At 42.2% G+C, this 24,923-nt stretch overlaps 3 protein-coding genes across 5 annotated transcripts in view; 1 reads left to right on the forward strand and 2 right to left on the reverse strand.

Annotated features, from left to right (window-relative positions):
- Window positions 1-24,923, forward strand: part of tmem126a (transmembrane protein 126A) — a 592,581-nt gene that overhangs the window by 183,433 nt on the left and 384,225 nt on the right. The gene's annotated exons all lie outside the window — the stretch shown is intronic.
- Window positions 476-4,362, reverse strand: LOC141774744 (uncharacterized). The gene is made up of 2 exons (XM_074647549.1): window positions 2,435-4,362; window positions 476-1,530 (listed from the first exon to the last, which is right to left on the reverse strand). The coding sequence occupies exon 2, from the start codon at window positions 1,526-1,528 to the stop codon at window positions 770-772; it is 759 nt and encodes a 252-aa protein (XP_074503650.1). The 5' UTR covers window positions 1,529-1,530; window positions 2,435-4,362; the 3' UTR covers window positions 476-769.
- The window catches only part of LOC141774722 (A disintegrin and metalloproteinase with thrombospondin motifs 2-like), a 144,041-nt gene continuing 126,644 nt past the window's right edge, over window positions 7,527-24,923 (reverse strand). For 2 of the 3 annotated variants that reach the window (XM_074647499.1, XM_074647500.1), the window contains 12 exons: window positions 24,687-24,832; window positions 24,224-24,399; window positions 19,390-19,523; window positions 19,177-19,300; window positions 18,062-18,142; window positions 17,295-17,458; window positions 16,715-16,871; window positions 16,474-16,609; window positions 16,097-16,304; window positions 15,631-15,760; window positions 14,624-14,707; window positions 7,527-11,483 (listed from right to left, as the gene is read on the reverse strand). In XM_074647499.1, coding sequence (XP_074503600.1) covers window positions 8,737-11,483; window positions 14,624-14,707; window positions 15,631-15,760; window positions 16,097-16,304; window positions 16,474-16,609; window positions 16,715-16,871; window positions 17,295-17,458; window positions 18,062-18,142; window positions 19,177-19,300; window positions 19,390-19,523; window positions 24,224-24,399; window positions 24,687-24,832 — 4,287 coding nt within the window. In that variant the 3' untranslated portion in view covers window positions 7,527-8,736. The remainder of the gene's footprint in view (window positions 11,484-14,623; window positions 14,708-15,630; window positions 15,761-16,096; window positions 16,305-16,473; window positions 16,610-16,714; window positions 16,872-17,294; window positions 17,459-18,061; window positions 18,143-19,176; window positions 19,301-19,389; window positions 19,524-24,223; window positions 24,400-24,686; window positions 24,833-24,923) is intronic. The other variant, XM_074647501.1, reaches the window with a different exon arrangement.

Below are 24,923 nucleotides of genomic sequence, written 5' to 3' on the forward strand. Positions count from 1 at the left end.
TGCCCTCTAGTGTTTTAAACTCAAAACTACATCCAAGGTTTGCTTTGTGTTGTTTCTAGCTGAACCAAAACAATTTGCATTAATCATAGCCGATTTTTTCTCTCTCTACAACTAAATTATAAACTCAGATTCTTTCATTCTTTGCAATATTGAAACGTACTCATGTGAATCAGTAACTTTTTATGCCTTTAATTGTGTCGTGCGGTCGACACGCAGCCGTATATACCACCAGCACACAGCAAACAGATGACCTGCGGCGGCTCACATGTTTAGGTGCAGCAGGTGTCATCTCTGCTCAGCCTGTGTTTCTCCACACTCGTGTTTACCAGAGCAGGATCCCACGGCAGTTACCATAGAAACTCCAGCGCCTGGCACCAGCAGAGCCGAGAGGGGAGTTCATCTTCGAAGGATTCACACATGCAAGAAAACACACACAGATCACAGCGCAGAGAAAAACACTCATCAGACAGCTCGGTTGAGAGTATAAAAAAAACAACGTTTTATTGTTTCATACTTAGTTCACAAAACACAAGAAAAGTACAAAAAGATTTTGCAGATTTTTAGGATTTTGTATGATCACCAGCATACATCGAGTGTCGGTAACAGTAAATAATGACTGATATAACATTACAGATGGACAACCTCTGTATGTCTTCAAATGTGTATTTAATCATATCCCTTTAATATATCATAATACACATCTAACGTCAATGTCTCATGCACTGACAGAGAAAGAGGAATGTCTTCTGTCACAATGTCCGTTTGCGCACTATATCTCAGCGATGGCAGGCAGCATGCAGGCTCGTACACGTGCTTCCCTCCACGCCGACCTGCAGTCAGAGATCCACTGGGAGATGAGGGACTGTTTGACGGTTGGACTCTGTCTCTCCGTCTCCGGTGGGCTCCCTCTCCTCGCCTCCAACCTGGAGAAGCTGTGCTTTGGGGACATGTTCGGAACGGAAGTGTCAGCGCTGGTGTGTAACTCGGGGCAGCTGCTCTTGCGTTGGCGTGGGAGGTCAGGACTTGAAGCGCGGGGGATGCTGTGAGCTCTGGAGCGAGCCTGGCCCTCCCATACGCTCCCATGTCGCCTTATAAACCTCTCCTCGACAAACGCCCTCCTCGCGCCCCCCGAGAGGTTGTTCTGGTGTCCGTAAAGATACTCCAGAGGGTCAGAGTGGCCAAAGGTCAGCTCGCCATTCAGTTCTTTCTCCTCTCTCTGCTGCGTATCGACGGCACGTGCTTCCTCCGCGGGGGTGAATTCGAAGATAGTCGATGCGGTCCCGCCGAGCCGTGACAGCCGCGGCCTCTGGTGGTGGGTGTTGTCGGCGGAGACGTCCCTGGTGGGGAAGGTGGGGTGGGCCAGGTGGCAGATGGAGAGGAGGTAGTCCTCCGAGGAGACAGCCTGGCCGTGGCCGGCGATGTAGAGCGCGTTGGCCTCATTCAGATCCTTCACCATCTCCTCAGTGCCCTCTCTGATCGTGGGCAGCAGGAGTCTTCTCTTGGACAGCAGTCTGGACCGCGGCCGCATAGCTGAGAGAAAGACAAGACGTCATGTTTAGAGCCAAAACAACACATGTTTGGGAATATGCAGCCAGAGCAATGAGCAGTTTCACAGTAAATCCACTCAATCTTTTGGTGGGTTGTCTTGTAAAAGCAGATTTAAACATGTGGTAATACCACTGGACTATTACTGTCTGATAGATTACTGCTCAAATTGAAGTGATGATATGATTTGACCAGATATAATACTAGCTGTAGCTGGAAGGTTCTGCTTTATTAGAAGATATCACCACATCGATGTGCTATCCATCAAAATATACACATCCATCCAATAGACAGACAAAAACTATTTTTTTGAAGCGTAAAGTTTGTTTTAAAGAGTCCTTTATGTTGTAAATACCCCATCAGACCAATGCTGCTACATCTGGACAACTATCTATTTTTGTATCAATCAAATTTACTTCACATAACAAGCCTTTCTCTCCTCCTCTTCCCCATTTCAGCCTCCATCCTCCAGCTTACTTTAGAGTTTTCAGTGTAAACAGCCCACAAAAATACAAACAATCCCAGCAAAGGAGCAGCATAAATATACATGGCTATTTTAAAATGCCAATCTCAGTCATGTAAAGCCACAGAATGTGTCAGCTTATATTTTTATTATCCAACCCCATATTGTTACAACCCTGTGCGTAGCCCACAATGTATTTTCGTCTCAACCGCGAAGCCAGAAATAGTGCAAGCCAAAACCAAAATGCCAGCCTCTCCCAGTTTCTTCCAAGGTGTAACCAGTGCTAAATATAGACCACACCTTCAGTATACAACGGCTAAAAATGGTTCCACGGCAGCAGCTCTCAGAACAGGCACCCTGTGTGTGTGCGTGTGCATTCTCAGTAATTATGCAAGGGTTTTCTGCACAATTTGCTCTCCCACTCACCTTTGTCTTTGTCGAGTCCAGCTGATCTTCTCTTCTCTTCTCCTTTCTTCTCTTGCAATCTCAAATATCAGTCTGCAGCCTTTTCTTTTTTTGCAGCTGGATGTGTTTTCTATTTGTGATGCTGAGTCTCCAGCCAGTGATGCTGCTTCTCTGAAGCTCCAACTGTCTCTGACCAGAGGCAGCGGTAGAATGCAGATTTATCTTCTCCTCACATCCCTCCTCCTCCTCCTCCTCCTCCCTCCCTCCCTCTCTCCCCAGCTTACTTTTGGTTTGCCCTCCTTCCATGGTTCTAAAAATAGACACACCATCCATTTCCTCAGCCCAGGCACTGTCATTGGCCGGCTGTATTGATGGAGAGAGAAAAACAGAGGCAGAGAAAGAGGGAAGAGAGAGGACTAAGACATGGAGAGAGAAAGAGGAGAAAAAAACCCTGTCATTTTAGTCAATCTAACCAAAATAAATGATGCTTTGTGCCTAGAAATCTACATATTGTGGAGCTATACTGTAAACATGTTTGACATTAAGTGTGTAAAGCATGTCATGCATCATAATTCTACGTGCATGTAAGAGCTTTGCACGTGTTGACTCAGCCGAGATTACTGGTGTTAGGAGGCCTCCGTTGGATGAATTTCTCAATCATTATTATACCTTTAAAATATGTAAAACACTTCACGTCAGTTGGATCTCTTATGAAATGTTCTATAGGGCTAATAATACTGACAGACTTTATGGCAGCAGTTCATGTAAATTAAGACTTTAATCCCACACTGAGAGTAAGTTTAGAAGTGATGGATAATATAGCAGATATTTTTACACTCAAACAAGCATTTTTAGCTTCTGTTAAATTGGACAATTTGAAGAAGAACCCATTTTTGAGGATTTGGGGCAGACGTAACAAGAGTTACATAAAACATAATGACTGTCCACTGGGCAGCTTTGTGGTACAATTGGCTGTTATTTTGTGTTGAAGGGAAAGATTTGATGATAAAAAATGGGACGGCAGCTGGTTGGATGGAGGCAATGTTTTTTTTTTTTATTTCCCGAGCTCAGATTTGAACTGACTTCCTTTCCAATGAGAAGCTTGTTTCTCTGACACAAGTTGTTTTGAGGTGCATGTGACATTTTGAAAGATTCAGGCTTCTGACCACTGTGGAAATTCAGTTACGGGTTTATAAAGAAATGGGTGTGATATGTAATGATTTGTGTGTGTGTGTGTGTGTGTGTGTGTGTGTGTGTGTTGGGGGCTGCATGACCTCAGATGAGTCAGATGAGTCACGTCTTCTTTGCATCCAACCTATAAAAAGATTCCGGGCTTTTTATGGCTCTCTACGGAGTAGTCACAATTTCTAAATTTGCCTCAAAGACACACGCAGGCATGTTGATCAGTTCTGCTCTTGACAGACTCTCTGGCAGCACACTGACTGCATTCATCAATGTTCATTCTGCTAACGACAAACACGAGACGCAACATCAACAAGGCTTCAATTGTAAGTGAAACGGCAGAATGTAGATTTACAAAACAACAAACACAACGAGATTAAACACCAGCCATGCTGCCATTTGCATTTGTTGATGTGTGTGTTTACGAGGAAATAACTGTTTCATTTAATTTTTTCATTGGAGTTAATTCTCCAACAATCTGTATCTGTCTTTCCAACATAGGAGGACATATTTACACTGCATATGTGAGAGTATGCTGTATATTTATAGATGTATACATTTACTGTATGTGCAAAAGTAAATTTTTTCCTCTGCGCTGATTTTACACACAAACGGGCGTTTTCAAAGCATTCAAACATTTTGACTTACCATAGTAGGAAAAGCACAGGTGTTACTAATAACATTAACGACGTTCTGTTCAAGTGTTCCAGTTAAACCTGCAGCAGGCAGAATGTTTTTGGCATTATTGGGCGAAAAAAAATCCATAAAAACCTTTCAGCATATTGTAATTCAAGTGTTCTGAGAGATAACTAGACTTCTGCACCTCCTCATGGCTCTGTTTTCAGGCTTTAGAAAATCTGCTTTGGCCAATCACAGGTCATTTCTGAGAGAGAGAGAGCGTTCCTATTGGCTGTTCATTCAACGGAGGCAGCTGTCAATCACTCGAAAACTCCGATCAAACAGTCAAACTAGGCAGCGCTGATCAAATATGAATCAATATTCGGTTACTGTAATGCCTATTTCTCTCCCCAAATGTTCTCAGAATCATTTTGTAGTGAACTGTTTAGCTGTAAAATGAGCAAAGTTTGCTCCAGCTGGTGGGCGGTGCTTGGTATTTCCTCAACTGATCTCAACATGGCTGCCGGGTCACAAACTTTCTCTTGAATGTTTTATTCTCAGCCTGTAGGCTTAGAATGATACAGGATAATGTCTGCATCAATCTATTCTCATGTCTTATAGCTGATAAAAGCTTCAGTGTGTACAGAGCTGGACCTTTAGAGTTGAGGGATGGATAAATGGCTTTGAAAGTTTAATAATGCAGTTACAGTGAATAGAATCATACCGCAATACATCTTGATTTATGACGTGTTCAGTTTTTGTCATTTAAATTTTGTCTTTTGACTTTCAACATTGAACAACAAAACTGCAAACTATCGCCTAAAAATCAACAATATTGGATCAGCACTTCCCTAAAACAGTCTAATGATCATAATCACCATCATAACCTTCACCGTGGTGGGCTGTTGGGACTCCATCAGACTGTAAGGTGTTACTGTTATCATACTTTTATTATTGACCCCTTGTATCTCGAGTATCAGTACGAACCACAAGGTATCAGAAACGAGTCAGGAGCGCGATTCATGAACTTGTTAGTTTTCTCTCAAAGAAGATGCCAGTTGCTTCACTACTTTGTCTAAAGAAAACAAATGCTGACTATTATCCCGACTGTATACAGATATTCCTCTATAGTCTGGACCAGGACTTGGAGTTCCCCCAAAACCACAGAAATCTATCAACTGAATTTTTGGAGGATGCAAATGTTAGCCCAATATTTGGGTTGCACTATGCTCTACACTATCTCCCAGCATGATACAATGGTAACAGTTAGCATTATTGCATCCATGCAGTCCTTCTTTGCTGCACAGTGGAACCTTTAACCCTCATCCTACCGACATATTTAAAGGAGCAGTGTACAGGCTTTAAGTGGCATCTAGCGGTGAGGTTGCAGATTGCAACGAACTGAATACCGCTCACTTTCCAAGCGTGTCGGAGAACTACGATGTCCTTTAACGTACAAATGTGAGAGGCCCTCTCTATAGAACCAGTGTTTGGTTTGTCCGTTCTGGGCTACTGTAGAAACATGGCGGTGCAACATGGTGGACTCCGTGAAAAGGACCCACAATAAATCCCCCTAAATCCTACACACCGGATCTTTAACATACAAGGACTACCCAAGGGACGGCAAAGGCTGGGTACATCCTGGACAGGTCGCCAGACTATCACAGGGCTGACACATAGAGACAAGACAACCATTCACACTCACATTCACACCTACGGGAAATTTAGAGTCAACAGTTAACCTGCATGTCTTTGGACTGTGGGAGGAAACCGGAGAACTCGGAGAGAGCCCACGCTAACACGGGGAGAACACGCAAACTCTACACAGAAGAGCCCCATGCCGAGATCGGACCCGGAAACCCTCCTGCTGTGACCAGCTAAGCGAGAACATCTGGAAAAAAACAAACAGATTATTATTTAAGGGAAAGTTACAGTTAATTTGCACATCGTGTAAAAGGAAAATGGACAGAGCACATGAGGAAATCTGTGTCTGTCTCCTTCAAAATGAGTAACAGAGTGCCCTACAGCGTGCAATACTTTAAATTAGGACACAAACATGAACTCAATAAATAGTTCCATCTATCTGCATAGGGCAATACTGCATGGTGCTTTTGACTGGGGACCCTTAGGACCCCAATACATTGGTCTTTTTTTAAAAAGCACTAATTAGACAATTTAACAGAAACAGAAAACAATGACTTGAAGTCATTATAGGAACAAACTGATTGACAAAGCCATAAAAAATTGTATTGACAGAATAAAGCACCTGCAAGGTATGACAAAAGGTATACGTCTGGGGTCTGTGGAGACCCCAGTCGGTAGGATTAAAGTTAGTGAGAGTCAGACAACGTATCCTCATACTACAGTTTGTATGATTTCTTACGAAAAGTTATTCCTCATTTAGTCAGCTTCGGAAAAAACAACCAAAAGGGAAAAGAATTCAAAACAAAAACAAAAACAACTGATTGGCTTATTAAAGATGTAAACAGGGAATTCAAACGATGCTCTTCCTCGTGTATATCGTTATCTCCAAGTGTTGTATTCACTTGAGTTTTTCTGAATTAACAAGATTACTATCTTGGAAATTCTGAGAAAAGTTTTCATGGAAAAATCAATCTGCTAATGTTTCCTACTCCAAGGATATCTTGCTATGCAGTTTGGGTTTAATTTGCAAAGGCTTTGATAATCTGCCACCACAATACAACAGAGGTAAAGGGAATCCTTCAGTGTTCAAAGTGAAAAATGAAAACAAATTAATAGCAACAGAAACATTATCCCGACTTCAATGTGAACAATTTTCACTTTCGCTTCAAACTTCCATAGAAAAGAAAAATATTTAGGTAAGTCATTTCCTGGGCTACATTTTGAATCCCACGGGTGAGAGCGACTCTCGCTGACTTGTGCTGAAGCTGCTTTATCAAGAATAAAGAGACTGAGTTTATCTTTACTATATTAGACTCTATTTTAGAAATCAGTGACTCTATATTTAGGAAATAACATCAGTCCAAAGGCAGCCTTGCTTTGGTACAAACAGTGAGTATAACTACATATGCTATGTCTCCCCCTATGCGTCAGATATTGCATTACTGTGCAATTGGGAGTTAAATATACATTGAAGAAAAACCTGTAAGCGTGCTATTGATAATTTGATGAGATTGTTGTGCAGTCTTATATCACTGGACTAACTGAGTCGTTGGCTCGTGCTCTGTTCATCAGGATTGTGACATAACAATTACTGGTTGCAGCCAAAAAGACAAAGAAAGGTAGTAGCATGATATTTGTCAGTGGAACAAAAATCACACAACACTGACAGTTTGCAAAATACCACAGGCACTTAAACTTTAATAAATATTAAACATTAAGTTCTTTTTCATATGTACAAGATATCGTACAGAAAGATCCATGGATGCTTTTGCAGCTGCTGCAACTTAGAGATGTACCAATAATAATATAAAACTTTTAGAAAAGAAAACAAACTGGCCCCTCAAAGCTTTCTATTTTGGATACAGTTATTAATACAAAACAAGCTTGTTTATTTTATTATATTATATTTTTTGCACATAAATGAATGCACGAGGGACATCGCTTTTAGCAACACTGATAAAAAAAGCACCATACTTGACTGACCGTCAAAAAGAAAACGAATAGTTTTTCTCACTTATTTTGTTTTTCTATGTAGCTTAATGAGATATCAAAATATATCAAAAATTCAGGAGGCACCACGTGTTTGGCAATGTCCCTCAACATGCTGTATCTTTACTTCCTGAGAGATTAGAGACCCCCCCCACCCCCCACCCCCCATGTGGTCAGACAGACGTTTGCTTTGGAAAAGGCAACCCAATCCAAGCAGTGTAAACTTTACACAATTCAATTAAACCAAAAGGAAACTTTGACTTTCTGATTGTATAGCATTACCATATGGCTTTCAGGTATAGGGTATTCAGAGTGGAAGGAGACATTTTCATCTTGTCCTAAAGTAGCTATTATTAGGGAATGAGATATATCTGTTTGTGGGGAAATGAGCTGCAGTCCAGGGCTGTAATTTAATATGGAGACGGTAATTTGGATTCTAGGTGGTAGGCTTTGTTGCTACATAAGTGCCAGTAGGGATAATGCCATTTCACAAACAACATTACACCTTATCTACATCGTCGATGAATCCTCTAACAAGACTGTGGGAGGTTTGAGGGGATATAAAAGCTTGGATTTGTGAAGCCAAACTGGCAAACTGAATGTACACTTTTCATCCCTTCTGTTTCTCATTATTGTGTTGACACAGGTGAGGCGATTTGCTTCAAATCTGCTACAATCTGTACTCTAAAGGGCTTTTTCTTTGTTCAAAGCAACTGTTTAAACATTTGGCCACAATATTCTCTCTCTGCAACTGTCCCGATTGTCATATGGGAGAGATTTTTCGTTTCATGGAGAGGCCTGATAAAAAAATCACGGCAGTTCAGAGGGGTTTAAACCGCTTACAAAAGTCTGTAAAGAAAACGTTCATCTCTATAAGAGAAACGAGTCTCTTATCGTACTGCGTGGCCTCTCTTCATCCTGAGGAGAAAGTTCCTCTTCTCCTCCAGAAGCTCCTGAATGCGTTTGTTCTTGGTTCTCTCTCGGAGGTTGACCCGACGCCTTGGGATCAGATTGTTCTGGGAGATGTCATTGTCTATGCCGATGATCCTGTGGTATATGACGTCGATGGAGTTGTTCTCGCTGTTCTCCTCTGGTCTTCGCTGAGTTCTGGTGACGGTTGTGACGACTGGTTTTTCTGTCGTCAGAGTGACGGTCGTGGGAGGCGAAGCAGTGGTGGGGTCTGAGGTTGTCGTGGGAACAGGGACGCTCACAGGGATGTACTCGGACAGTTCCAGCCAGGGCGAGGAAGCGAGGTCTGTCATATCATCACTGTTGATGGTCGGGATCACCATGGTGAGGCTGTCATCTAGCACCATGGTGTCACTGACAACTCCAACATGGCCGTAGGACACTGTGATGTCATCACCACTGAGAATGGTCCCGCTGGTTACTGTGACATCACCGCTGCTGGTCATTGTGACGTCACTATACGCCATGGTTCCACTCGGCATGTTGACTTCTTCAAAATCAGCTGTTCCAGTCGGTGTTATGACATCGCCAAAAGTGCTGGGTGTTGTGGCTGAAGCATCATGATACCAGAGTGGAGTTTCATCTATAGTTGCTGTGTTGTTATTAATGTACGTAACATTGATTCTGGACTCAGGCAAAGGCATGCCTGCAGCTGTCGCATATACAATAGTACTGGATGAGACAGTGGAAGAAAAGTACTCTCCTAGTTGTTCTGGACTTGAATATGGAGTGGGGGATGTGGTATAATATGAAGGAACAGTTTGAATTGTTTTCTTTTTTGGATTAGTTTTAGCCTTATTCTGATTAACCTTGGCCTGAGAGTTTGTGGCATTTTTGGGACCTGGTTTTGGGATCTTTTGAGGATTTGTCTTTGTTTGTTTTTTCTTCGTAACTTGTGTCTTTGGCTGAATGTTCTTTTTGGGCGTGGGTTTGGGTTTTTTCGCTGGAGTCTTCTTCACTGGAGGAATCTTTTTGATAGTGGTCTTTACAGGGGGAGTCTTTTTGGGAGTAGTCTTTTTGGGAGTGGTCTTTTTGGGAGTGGTCTTTTTGGGAGTGGTCTTTGGTGGAGTAGTCTTTTTGGGAGTGGTCTTTGGTGGAGTAGTCTTTTTGGGAGTGGTCTTTGGTGGAGTAGTCTTTTTGGGAGTAGTGTTTGCTGGAGTAGTCTTTTTGGGAGTAGTTTTTGGTGGAGTAGTCTTTTTGGGAGTAGTGTTTGGTAGAGTAGTATTTGGTGGAGCAGTGTTTTTGGGAGTAGTGTTTATTGGAGTAGTATTAAATGGAGCAGTGTTTATTGGAGTAGTGTTTTTGGGAGTAGTATTAGCTGGAGTAGTGTTTATTGGAGTAGTATTAGGTGGAGTAGTGCTAATTGGATTAGTATTAGGTGGAGTAGTGTTAATTGGAGTAGTATTAAGTGGAGTAGTGTTTATTGGAGTAGTGTTTATTGGAATAGTATTAGGTGGAGTAGTGTTAATTGGAGTAGTATTAAGTGGAGTAGTGTTTATTGGAGTAGTGTTTATTGGATTAGTATTAGATGGAGTAGTGTTTATTGGAGTAGTATTAGGTGGAGTAGTATTTATTGGAGTAGTATTAGATGGAGTAGTGTTTATTTGAGTAGTATTAGATGGAGTAGTGTTTTCCGGAGTAGTCTTTTTGTGAGTAGTCTTTTTGGGAGTAGTATTTGGTGGAGTAGTCTTTTTGTGAGTAGTCTTTTTGGGAGTAGTATTTGGTGGAGTAGTCTTTTTGTGAGTAGTCTTTTTGGGAGTAGTATTTGGTGGAGTAGTCTTTTTGGGAGTAGTCTTTTTGGGAGTAGTATTTGGTGGAGTAGTCTTTTTAGGAGTTGTTTTTTCTGGTTTGTTTTTCGGGGGATTGCTGTTCCCTGGGGTATTCTTTTTTGGAGTCACATTGGTTTTCTTTTTGGGATTGATCTTTGGTGGAACATCTTTTCTTGTAGTATTTTTTAGTGCAGTATTCTTTTTGGGATTAATCTTTGGTGGAATCACCTTTTTGGGTTTTTTCTTTGGCGGAATCTTTTTGGGCTTGGATTTTAGTGGGCCGTCTGTTTTTGTACTGCTTTCTGTTGGATTCGTCATAGTTGGACTGGTTGTTGCTGGAAGGTTTGTGGTAGTTATCATACCAGATGTTGTTGGACTATTTGTAGTGCTCTGTAACTGTGGCTCTGTGTTCTCGTCTATGTCTGGGGCAGGCAGAGGTAGGGGATCAGCAGTAACATCGGGAGAAGTTGTAATAACGGAGGTGGTTGCCATGGGAAACGTAGTGGGGAAGACAGGAGCACTGGTGGCAGTTGAAGGATGAGTGGTGATCATTTGTGTAGCACTTAGTGGGGAAAGGGTGGAGTGAGGAACAGCAGCGGTAGAGGTAGGAGGATGAGTGGTGGTCAAGGGATCGTTGGTAGAAGCTGAAATGGTGGTGACAACAACAGCTCTGGTGGGTTGGATGGTGGTGAAGTCAGAGCTGAGGGTGCTGGTGGATGGAGGAGTTGTAACCCTGGGAAGGATGGAAGTGGATGTGGAGGTGGAGTTGGGTAGAGGCTCTGTAATGGTGACATTGCTGCAGGACTTGCAGCACATGCGCTGGTACTCCGGTAGAGAGCAGTAGCGCTTCAGCACCTCCATACGACAGAACACGGAGCGGTCTCCATGACAACGCTGGCCTGTGGAGGAGAGAACAGAGAGCTGAGACTGGGTGCAGCCAGCGGTAGAGACTACGAAGACGTGTGTATTTATGCATCTTTGCTGGGAAATGTCTTGACAGAATGTGCAAGAAGAATGTTAGCTTTAGTCTTTGTGTGTTCGTTATACATAAAGTAAATGCATATATGTGTGTTAGTGTGTTGGTTCCACACCGTGCAGAGTACAGTAGTAAAGCCAGACCATTAGCAGAGGATGCAGGAAGGAAGAGGAGAAAAAACCCAAACACCAAGAGCAGTCGTGAGATTAGTCCAAAGCAACTGAAATGGAAAAAGAAGGGTCGCCAGTCTTGTGTTGTAAATATAACCGCTTCACGTCGACATTTTTCTAATTTTTGACTTCCTCTTGCAGCTTTGCGTTGCCTTCGCTTCAGGTGTGCATCATTTTTTCAGTTGTTAAATTTGAATCACTTGACTTGTACCCTTTTTTGTGTTCTCCCGGCAATGCTTGACATTTTTCTCTGACAAAGGATCTAGCCAGTGAGCAGTCCCGGTGAGAGAAAGATCACACTTTTTAAAACATTTTTATTTGATACAACTTTGCTGTTGAGAATGACAGTAACTGAAACAATGAGATGTACGCCCCCCCCTGCTCAATATATAGATATATTCTTTTCTTAAGAAAAATAATTCAACTGTATCGAAAGTTACAAGTTCACAGTCACTTTGGTAAAACACTTCATTACTTGGAAATCAACCAGTCAATCTGTTTATCGATTGAGAAAAAAAACAAAACATGAAGTACATAAATGATATTTGCTGTTTTAAATGAAATACATAATTTCCATGATGATGTAAAAACTGGAATGGCACATTAAGTGTCATATGAAACATTTACAAAACATTAATAAAATTTCCCTGATAAATCAAAGTGCATATAGACGCAGTGCACGTAGTCCATCTGAATGTTTCTTCAACGTTAGCCAAACGTTAGCCAGCCCCACGCAGCAGGCCAGTGAAGCCACAAAACAGTTACCCATAGTATAGAATATTATAGAAGAAGATAACAGTCATGAACATTATTAAATACAGTCAACACCAATGTTATATACAGTCCCACTGCTAGGTCTGGCTTGGTCTCATACAGTCCAACTCCAGCAGAAGGAAACCTTGGATAGCTCGCTACATAGTCACAACAGAAATATGTGATCACAATACAATGACAAGTCTGAAGTGTTTTTTTTTTTTTTTCTAGATGCCATATGTGTCGATACCCTAGGCCCTTTGTAAACCCTTCCCAGTAGTCGGACATTTGGTCCAACATCACCTTGGTAGGTTTTGATGGTTGGCGGGTGTGAGTTTGTTAAGTTGGTTTGAAGCTGCCTCTATTCCGAGTGAAACTTTGAATGAGTAAAGCCATCTCTTTTCACAGATAAATGCCATTACATTCAATCCAAGATAAGGCATTGTTCATGTGGTTAATGTTCATCAACATAAAATGAGATCATCGGACGCTCTCAAATCAAAGTTTATGAGGTATTTCTGTATCTGATCGCAATGTGTAAAAGCCCGAATGATGAAGCTCCCTCACACACACACACACAGACACACTTTCACTGACAAGACTGGTATATGTCATTCAATCGCGCTTTCATTATCATCTAAACTAACACACACATGCATGCCATGCACACACACACAGATGCTTTAACACACTCTTGTATACACATTCACACACAGGTGATGGATGCAAATGTGCATGACAAAACGGGACCCTATCCTTAAAGAAAACGAGAAGCGACAGTAAACCACCGATCCATCTGAGAGAATGGAGAGGCAACTAACTGACCAAGTCCTGCATAATATAGGTCTAACCCCTTCCCCCCGAAACACTTTAACCTTTATTAAATATTCATCTGTAGTCATGTAAAATCAATAAAAAAATACACATAACAGTCAAGGATCTAAGCGATCAATAGCAGTCCAAAGGTTTTAGGCAAATAAGCTACAGCTTATTCATGGTAAAACATTATTAATATTATTGTTACTCATATAGATTTAGATTTATAGGTATATATAAATACAAATATATTTATAGATGTATTTGTTTAAAGTCTGCAAGCACAAATAAGCTGCATTTATTGAACTTTAGTATAACAGTCAAAGAGAGGATGGCTGATGATGAGGTGAAATGGGAAGCAACCTCAAGCGGTCAGACTACCCTGTTTTTTTTTTTTGTAGTGTGTTTTTTTTAAACTCTCTTCAAGATTCTTCACCTCGCAGTTCCCCCCCACTCCCTCCCCCAAAAAATCAAAAGGTTTACTGATGTCACTTCCTGTCCCTGTGCTGAGTTCCTGTCAATCTGAGAATGGAACGTAGAATGAGACGCCATTCTCATCCTCCAATGGAACCAGGATGTCAGATGAGCACTTTAGCAAAGATGTCCTCATTGTGACGAGATCACATTCACAATAAAGCTTTCATATTTTTTTTTTTGATAACGTTTTTTTTTTTTATATATAGATATTTATATCTGTTTATTTTCACACCTGTTTCTCCCCACAATGACAGTGCGCTACAAAAAGGAAAAAAAGCGCAGCTGCATCTCGGGAGTGGTAACCCATGACAACACGCAGCTAGCTCGCGCAAAACATGGCCGCCAAATGCAAAGGGGGTTCCCCTTCACACGTGAACGGCTCTCCGACACACGTCTCAGGAGGTGCCCTTGAAAATCTGTTCGCCTCGCCACTTCGAATCCTTTTCACATCAAATATTTTGTTGATCTTTTGAGTTTTCGACTGGCCAGCGGTTACAACACAATGCTCCACAGAGGAGAGAGAGATAGAGAGAGAGACAGAGCAAGAGAGAACCAACTAGCACACACAGGAGCCAGAGACCTCCCCCCCCCTCCCCAGAGTCAGAGCCGTCTCAGACACACAGAGAGAGAGGCAACATCCCCCCCCCCCTAAAAGAGAAGCGAAAGCTTTGCCGCTCGCTCACGGGCGTGGGCACAGGCACGGGCCGAGAGGGAGGTCAGGGGGCCAGCCGGGGCCGGCCCTGCAGAGACAGGAGGACAGAGATGGGCAGGGCCCAGCAGAGGACAGACATGCAGCTGCGGCTGCCGCTGTGGAGACCAGGCTGGGAACTATAGAGGGAGGTTTTACGTGAGGAGATCTTCGGGAAGGGGTTGGGGCGAGACAGCCACTGGATCAGCATGTTGCCGTTCTTGTTGAGGTCTGATGAGCCCTCTGCAGGAACAAGAGGAGAGAGTGATGCAGTAGTTAAAGTGGGAAGGGAACTCTTTTAACGGTTATTGTGATCACCTATCCCGGCATCTTTATTTCCTACACTGATATCAGGGTTTGTACAGAAGCCCTGATATCAGCGGAAACAAGTTTTGCTCAGATCATTTTACTTATTTTTAACGGATGGACAGAAAGTAACTTTTTTTTTTTTTACCTGGCAAAACGTTTTTACCACCTGTTTCACAGATGACAAAAGGAACTTGGAAAAATGATCCAAGCAAAACATTTTTTTTCACCTGTTCTTAAGTCATTACGACGGAGTATTAGGGCCACATTGAGGGAAAAAAAAAAATCTGAGATTTCGAGAATAAAGTCGTAATATTACGAGAAAAAAAACGTAATTTTATGAGAAAAAAAGTCGTAATATTTTGAGAGTAAAGTCATAACTTTACGAGAAAAAAAGAAAATAACACATAAAATTACTGCTTTATAATATTATTACTTTATTCTCGTAAACCTATGACTTTATTATTGTAATATTGCAACTTTATTCTCTTAATATGACTTTTTTTCTTGTAAACCTACAACTTCATTTTCGAAATCTCTAATTTTTTTTTTTTCCTTAATATGGCCCTAATCCCGTCGTACCATAGTCTTACAACAATGATAAATAAAAATGAAAATATAAACAAAAAACAGTTATTCATTTCCATTTTTTTAAATCCACAGGGAGCCACTGGAGAGGAGCTAAAGAGCCGCATGTGGCTCCGGAGCCTCAGGTTGCAGACCCCTGCCCCAGATGGACCCCCCAGGTTTGGAACCAGTGTTTTAATAAACTGAATTTTTTATTACAATTGTGTGTAAACAAATTAATTTCAGTGACTTCCACACAGTACGGTTTGCTCTGGAGGTTCCTCAACACTCACTGGGACACGGATCCAGGCGGCAGACTCTGATGGTGTCGGGCTTACTGTCCAGACACAGGCCGATGGTGTTGTCCCTGGTGTGGCACAGAGCCTGCCTCTGCTGGGTCCCGTTACCGCATGTCACTGAGCACTGCAGATACAGGACATGAACACAAGCACTTGTTATATATTGTGGACATAAAATCTTCACAAAGCCATATAAAGTACATGATGTTTTTAAATCATAATCCTTGGTTTACTGTAAAGTAGTAATAGTGAAACATCATCTGTTTCCCAGAGGATTGATGTCAACGCTGCCAAGAGTACAGTTCTGAGGAAGTCTGATATTTTAAAACACTGAATGCCTCACAGAAACACCAGCTGTTGGGCTTCACTACAAAAATATCAGTGCAAGTATTTTCCCTGCAAAGTTTACTGCATTTTTCTGTCTGATTTTTGATTCCCCGTTGACCCGTGTTCAGCGTACCTGCGACCACGGACCGACCCTCCACTGGGTCGGGCAGGGGTGTCGGTTGCAGGGCCTGCGAGTCTCGGGCCGGTCGTCGTTGCAGTGTTTATTGTGGATGGAGCGCGTGGTGTTATCGTCTGACGGCTGGACACAGCTGACCGAGCGGATTTGCATCCCCGTCTTTCCACACGCTTTGCTGCAGTTCTGCCACTCCCCCGTCACCCAACTGGAGAAGATCACGGAGAGAGAGAGAACAACAGGAGTACTGAGGGCATTCAACATGTCAACATTAAGTAAACAATGAAAGAGGAGGAAAGATGGAGCCAGAAAAAGTCTGTATCACAGATCACAGTGTCTTGCTATATATATTTTTTGACATATAACACAATGCATACATGGGTGGAGGGCAGGGCTTCTGGTTGCAGTCTCTGGTGTCTCCTCTCGGTTTCATGTTGGATTTGTTACAGAAGCTCTTGTGCACCATCTTACTGTCAACTTTTCTTCTGCACCCATATCGCAGGTACTGCTTCCCTACAGCGAGAGGGGCAAATGTTTCAAATTTAAGCACCAGAAAAAAACACAAAGAGAGGCATGAAAAATGCACAACTAGTATTTTTTTAGTTGGCTCTACTGTACCTCCGCCGCAGGGCTTGGAGCAGTAGGACCACCTCTTTGGAGCCCACTCATAGGCGCTGTCCTCTACCAGCATGTTGTTCTGAATGGCCGTGTCACTGTCCATGTTCATCATGTACTTATAGGACAAGTTCACGTCCTCGTCTCCGTGTAGTTTCATCTACAAAACAGACGGAAGTCACAAAACCTAATGAACACTTTAGATAACTGACATTATTTCAGACAAAAACATTTAGATATTCTGAGTGTAACTTTGATTTGTTGCTATGCAGAAAATGCTCGTGTATAACTAAACTCTGGGGCCGTCCTCAAAGAAACTCTTAGTTGAATAACACTCATACGATTTTGTCGACTAATCAATTAGTTGATTTAATCACAAAAAAATCACATAAAAGCACCACTTTAAATGTTTACCAGAGATGTGCTCAGTTAAGTTATTCAGTTTCTACAAAAGCATAAAAAACGACTAATCGACTAATGAAATCTTAGTTGACTGAGACCAAAACAACCGATTAGTCGACTAAGACAGAACGAGTCCGACTAAAATTCAACACTATTTTCACTCAGGTATTTCAATGTGTACCATGATCAGAATTCCATGTCTGAGAGGACCGGTGGTCTGAAGCGTCTCCTTGTCGTTGTCATTCTCGTATTCCCACTCCACGCCCTTTTCTATGACCGAGTGGGATTCTGGGTAATCGTTTTCCCCGTTCAAGAAGAACACTCCTGACGCCACGTTCTTTACAGCTGTAGATGTAGATGGGCGAGAAAAATATTCATTAGCTACGTTTTTCCCCTGGAACTAGGAACCTTTTGAGGAACTCTTTGCGTTTCGACCGCAGCAGGAACCAGGGTCTAAATAATGTTCTGGGGATATTTTTGGGGCCTTTTTACCCCCAAAAAAGACCGTGCTGCTTCAACTGTACCGCTTCATTCATAAAACAAGGAACACTTTATCATAACCATCATTTATAATTAATTTGATAGTTAATTAAACTTAAGTTAATACTAATTTTACTGTTAACAAACAACAAAATTATAAAGTATTTGTTAATGATTAAGATATTATTTGTAAAACATCTATAAACATTACATAAGTAGATATTTGTAATACTTTGTTAATGGTTATTATAAAGTTTTACCCGAGGAGGTACTCTAGTATTGATTTAGGACGAGGGGAGAGCATTTCTCTTTGTTTGGTAACATTAAAAGTAAAGTTAGACTCTGCTGTCGGCTTCCCGACTCATTTTAAAAAAGACAGAGAGAAAAATATTGATTAAATTTTTTACCACACCTAAACAATACAATACAATATAAACACACGGAAAAGAAAAAAACAATGTCAAATACCTAAAGTGTGTGAGGTTGCTTTGAGCTCTTGGATCAGTAGGTGTCTCGCTCCTCGTGGGATCTCAAGAACTTTGAGGAAACCTGAAATGAAACACACATCTGGTCATTTTTCCGGACTAAAAGCCTCAGCTAATCCAGTAAAGACCTCTTACTCATTTCAACCGAGTTAAAGCCCTCACAGTCTTTACTATTTTCATCCAAAGTAAACATAAAAAATCTGGGAATCGTAGTGCTGTAACGTAGGTCTGTTCTGACTTCAAAGGTTACATAACATACTGATAAACGTCTCGGCATGTAACTTTAAACTGAAGCCATTTATGTGACCTTAGATTATAACTGTTTTGGAGAATAACAAACTTCTGGCTTAAGTAAGTCGGAAGTTTGCCAGAGATGATCTTATAGACCAGGGGTCAGCAACCTGCGACTCCGGAGCCACATGCGGCTCTTTAGCTCCTCTCCAGAGGCTCCCTGGGGATTTTTAAAAAATGGAAATGAATAACTGTCTTTTGTTTACATTTTCATTTTTATTTATCATCGTTGTAGTATGACGGTACGACGGAGTATTAGGGCCACATTGAGGAAAAAAAATAAATCCAACATTTTGAGAATAAAGTCATAATATTATAAAGTAGTAATTTTACGTGTTATTTTTTTTTTTTCTGGTAAAGTTATGACTTTATTCTGGAAATCTCAGATGTTTTTTCCCTGAATGTGGCCCTAATACTCCGTAGTACATTGTCTCTTTGTCCCTCACTGCATTAGACTTATATACTATATACTTAGACTATAAACTGTGTTACCTTCATCACAATGCTCAAATGTTTTGTGCCTCCAGACAGATTTTTTTTGTTTTGTTTTTGCCTAAAGTGTCTCTTTTGATAGTAAAGGTTGTGACCCCTGATATAGACTCTCGTGGAAACAACTCAGACCTCACTGAGGTTTGGACATTGTTGCACACCGTCCTCTAGAGGGCGATGTTTAACTGAAAATGACTAAACATGGTGTCCAGACTGTATTTATCCTGTACTTCCCAGCGTGATAGACGGCGGCTACACTGATGTCATGTCTGTCCTAGATTCAGATAAAGATTATAATGACTGTTGGTGTGTGTTCACCTTGTTTCTTGGCAGCACGTGTGATGGTGTCTTTGAAGGTTTTGCAGCTGGAGTTGTCTCCTCCACACACTCCGCACTTGTCCTCCTGCTTCGAGGAGCCGACCGCTCCGTCACAGCCCACTTTCTGTTCATGAACGACATGGAAAGTTTGACACATGTAGATCTGACCAGATGTTCTCTCTCTCTCTCTCACACACACATGATGTCACTCACCTCACACTCGCCACGCACACACACGCTGTGCGGGTCCTTGTACGAGCAGCGAGTGCCGTCCAGGACCATCCTCTGCATGAAGACCACGTCTCGCGTCTCCTTGGATTGGCAATGCAGGTGGCAGCGTTTGTTAGCTGGGAAAACAAAACACAAAGCAAACACACAAAAAGTGACCCAATTGGCACATTTGAGATGATGATTTCATCTTTACAACCGACATGGGATTGTGTTTTTATTTTCTGAATGAGCCTCTCCGTGAGTCAGCGTGGCGCTCTGTCGGCTCATTGTGTCTGTCTGCGTGACTCATTCTACAACTACATGAGCCTCCGGAGACAAAACCTGGCAGTTCATCCCGGCGAGAAATGAACACTCCTACTTCATCACGTTTATTACACATGGACATAATCCAGAGACCTCGTCTTCGTGGCGCTCTGACACTAATAAGCAGGTGGCAGACGTGCTACTGTAGAATTATTATAATGTGGAGAAAACACACTTTTATCAGGTTGAACTGAGAAGGCACAGAAACTCTCTTCCTCAGTGTGTGAAATATGATAATGCAGGGAGCGTTACAGGTGTAATTATACCTGTGAGTCAAAGTGTAGGTATATTTATGATTTATTTATATATTTATACACACGTCCAAACCAGAGTGTGTTTATATTAGCCACTCAATCCAAGTAGCTATACATCAACGCCACACAATCAAACATCCTCTATAAAAAAACAGATGTGCATTTTAAAGGGATAGTTCAGGCGTTTTGAAGTGGGTTTGTATGAGGTACTCATACCTACAGGAGATGACGGTCGGCGCGCCCCCAGCATCGAGAAACAGACACCGGAGCAAAGCGATGTACTGCTGTTGACGGGGAGGGTAGAAGAATTTACCGATCTCAGAGAAAGGCTCACCTAAAATAAATCAGTATCCGTTTAAGTGTACTCTATATTTAGAATATTTTCACCGCTTTATCTTGCCGTCAGACAGCCCTCTCCGACGGGGAACTGAACTGAAAGTGAAACTTATTTATGCTCTCTCAAAAGCAAAGCAGGCTCAGATGATGGATGTATTAAGAGAACTGGATCCAGCGTTGGAGGTGGAGCCTCGTTCATTCCTATGAAAGTTGCTCAGTGGCGCATGAAGCCTAAATGACTCAACTTCCGCTTGGAAAAGTACCCGGATCTTGGGGCACATGGAACCTGCGCATTAGCGTCCGCTCGGTCACATGACTCGGTCACGGGGTCCCAACGTCACGCTGTCGTCACGGCCTGGCGCTCCAGCCTCGGTCTGGGTCTCATTCACATGAACGGAGGAAGGGAAATAACTCTGGATTCAGCTATTAGTGCGTTTTACTATATATAACGGGCTATTTAGGTGTTCGTACTGGGAAGTTGATTCACTTCAAAAAAAATTATCCACTGAGTTACAGTCATCTCTTTCCCAATGTAAGTCTATAGGAAAAAATATGTTTGGGCCCAATGGCATCACGTGACGCACACGGAAGTTGTAGTACCGCCGTTTGGCCACTACGGAAATTGGGATCGACGACCGGCGCTCTTTCTGGGGGCTTTGCTCAGATGACAAAAACAGAAAAGATAAGTTTCACTTTCAGTTCAGTTCGCCCACGGAAATTATTCTAAATATATCGTACACTTTAACAGTTATCAGTTTTTTTTAGGTGGGTCTTTCTTTTTAGGTGGCTAAAATACGTTTTGCTGCCGTCCCCGTCCACAGTACTGTGTTGCTTTGCTCCGGCGTTCCTGTCGCTCCACCGGTCCACGCCGACCGTCATTAACTGTAACTTATACACCTACTACGGATAAGTACCTCAAAACACCCAAACTATCCCTTTAAACATTTGTTTTTTCCAATTTGATGTTTTCTAAAATGATCTTGAGTTGGTGTGTGTTTAGTGATATGAAGATGGTTCAGAAGACTTGTATTTTGCATACTGAGGACAACAAGGATTTTCAAATACGAAGCACAACCGCGGAGGTCCAATTCATTAGCTGGCCCGTATTTACAGAATATTTTCCATGCAGCAAGAATATACTGTGCATTAGCTGCCGGTACATTTTTATAACCTTTCCTCACCTTTCAACAATTTCAACATGCAAATACATTTAGAGTTTAGATAAACAGAAAATAATCAGCTTCATTTTTTAGACCCCCAAAATTCAATTTTCAGGAGGTCCAAGGTTCAGGGTCAGAGACCCCCTGATGTCCCCCCTTATGTCACACACTGATTTACGAGGAGACATCTGAGGAGACATTGATCTAATGTGATGGACCAAACCAAAGGCTTGGATGAATCCCTCTAAACAGCTGGTTGAACAGCCACACACACACACACACAGGGCAGCCATACGTTTCTTTGCTCAAGAGTATATTACAGTACATCTGTTGACTCGGGACCTAAATAGAGACAACATTGTGTCAGACGTCTAGTAAACAAATACTACAATTTCACACTCGGAGCGGACGCACTCTTTTTCCTCTCCTAACACTATCTGAAACTCAGGAGATGACACACCATGAATGGAATTCAATTTCACCTCCCCGTTCCACTTTTTTCTCTTCGCTCGCACACCAACACGCACTCACGGAAAAGTAATTTGAGACACCGAGAAAAGCCGTGCAAAAGAAAATATGGCATTTAGAAATGATAAGAATGGAGAAAAACAATTTAGCGAGGCCCCTCTTAGCGGAGAGCGTGCGTAGCGTGACCTCCGATTAGATGTGGAGACAGCTCAGCACTTTACTGTAAAGGCTGCCCTTTAGTTGGATGATAAGTTAATACCTATCAGAAAGACAGTGACACCTCCACTTGGAGAACACACACACTTTAAATCTTCTCTCTCTCTATATATATATATCAAGAGGAGAGAGTTTGTCCACATGTGCCAACTGATATATAAATGGGGGAAAGATGGAAGAAAAAAGGGGTTGTGAAGTTCAAATGACATCAGAGAGAGTTCAAAGAAGATTGTTTTTAAAGAGATTTCCAAAAAGATGGCGTGGGTTTATGGGAGGGCGTAGTCGTAGCTCAAAGCTGTACTCAGCCTCTGCAGGACAGCCAGATGTCAACGACCGTAGCACAACACAACCTATATATATAAAACCCTCTGAAACCCAACCGCAGTCAAGGATTATGTGTTTGCTTCCTTCTTTTTGGCTTTCATTCGTATTTACAACTTCCACAGTACATCATCACTTATGGTTTGTCATTCTCAGGCTGGTAACTTTATCATACTTGCCAACCCTCCCGATTCTCCTGGGAGACTCCTGTTTTTCCTCCCGGGTCACAATTCTCCCGTATTTCTCCCGATTTCTGGCAAATTTTCACACTTTTTCCCCTTTTCGTTTTATCTCAGCCGGTTTCTGGAGCTGAACAGTGTGTATAATCCCGACTATTTCTACCCGGACGTCAATAGAGCTACACCCAACTGTCGTTTCCCGGAGCATGCTCGCGACACAACACAGTTTGAGCTCATGTCACACGCCAAGTTCACACCAGAGGGGCCAATTATTCAGTTTTCTATCCTGGGAGTTACAGGTAAAAATCTAAAGTTTAACAAAAATGCTGTTGCAGTTTATTTTCCATGGATGTATTAAAGGTCCCATATCATGCTCATCTTCAGGATCATACTTGTATTTTGTGTTTCTACTAGAAAATGTTAATGTCCCTTTATTTTCCTCATACTGTCAACCTGAATATACCTGTATTTACCCTCTGCCTGAAATGCTCCGTTTTAGCGCATTTCGACGGAATTGCGACGAAATTGCGTTGCTAGGCAACAGCTTGGGTCCATGTGTACTTCCTGTCAGCTGATGACATTCAAGTACACTGCAACCAGGAAATAAACTGGGACACATTTAGAATGTTTCACGTTTAAATCTGTGTAAAAGGTCTAAATATTGTATATTTGTGACATCACAAATGGACAGAAATCCTGACGGCTTGTTTCAAATGCACAGTTTCTGAATACGGGCTGCTGTGTGCATTTCCCTGTGGATTGAACGTTTCGATACTTTCACAGTATTTATATAGAACTTAAGCCTACTTTATAATAAAAAAACATGAAAATCTCACTTTTTTATAATATGGGTCCTTTAAGAGAACTGGATCTGGCGGCGGCCTCGTTCATTCCTATGAAAGTTGCTCAGTGGCGCATGAAGCCTAAATGGCTCGACTTCCGTCTGGAGAAGTACCCGAATCTTGGGCTACATGGAACATGCGCAGTAGCGTTCACTCGGTCATGGGGTTCCAACGTCACGCCGTCGTCACGGCTTGGCGCTCCAGCCTCGGTCTGGGTCTCACTCACATGAACGGAGGAAGGGAATTAACTCTGGTTTCAGCTATTAGTGCATTTTACAACTTTTAAAACCTAATGATTTAAATAAGGACTATTAGAGTGTTCGTACTGGGAAGTTTATTTACCTAAAAACAAATTATCCGCTGAGTTACAGACGTCTCTTTCCCAATGTAAGTCTACGGGAAAAAGTCTTTTTGGGCTCAATGGCATCACGTGACGGACACGGAAGTTGTAGTACCGCCGTTTGGCCACTACGAAAGTTGGGATCAACGACCGGCGCTCTTCCTGGGGACTTGGTATTTTCACTCTTTTAAAGTCACCAGAATAAAGGAAACAGAGTCTCTGAAACTCAACCTTTTCTCCCCCAGACCCCGCTTTGGTTTTGAAATCCTCCCTTTTTTTTAGGGTCTCAAGGTTGGCAAGTATGAACTTTATTCTGTCAGCCTCCTTCTGCGTCCCTCTCTCCACTCAACTACTTCATCCCCTCTCCGTCTGCATGGCGTACACTATGCATACTCACGGTCTGTGTGTTCATAAGGCAGCCAGTGGTGCTTGTTGCTGTGGATTTCAAAGCGAGGGTCCCAAGCGTGGCATTGCTCCTCTCGCGGGTCGCTGTAGATGTCCTCGCACTCGTTGGTGTTGCACATCTGGAACTGGTGAGTCGCCCCAACGCAGGTGCGGCCCCCGTTGGCTGGTCTGAGGAGGGTTGCAGGGCAGAGAGGACGCGTTATCATTTAAAACGTGTGCACTTCTACAAAATGCACTTTTATTTGTAAACTTGGGGCTGGAAATGAAACATTTAACACTTGTACAAATTAACTTGATCTATGCTAACGGAGCAAATTATCACCATCAAGAATCAGCGCAACAAATATCAGAGTTTAGCTATCAACAACGGAGGAATGCTAAAAACAAGTTTAGAGCCTCAGCAGAATTTGGCATAATTAAGCGTAGACACTTTTTTTTTGCACACAGTCTCATACCTAGGATTGTCACAGTCGCGTGTGCGAAACTGTACTCCTCCACCACAGGTGCGGGAGCACTGGCCAAACTCACTCCATGAACCCCAGTTTCCATCCTGCTTTATGATGTCAGGTGTCAACCAGATGCATTGACCTTTAAAGCAATGCTGCGATAGGCAAAGAACACAAGACACACAGTTGCTATTTGGACACAGCGTGGTGGCACTGAATTATTTTTGACAGAATGTGTGTTAAAGT

This window comes from Sebastes fasciatus, chromosome 10 (assembly GCF_043250625.1).
Source record: "Sebastes fasciatus isolate fSebFas1 chromosome 10, fSebFas1.pri, whole genome shotgun sequence".
In the NCBI taxonomy this organism is placed as follows: Eukaryota; Metazoa; Chordata; class Actinopteri; order Perciformes; family Sebastidae; genus Sebastes; species Sebastes fasciatus.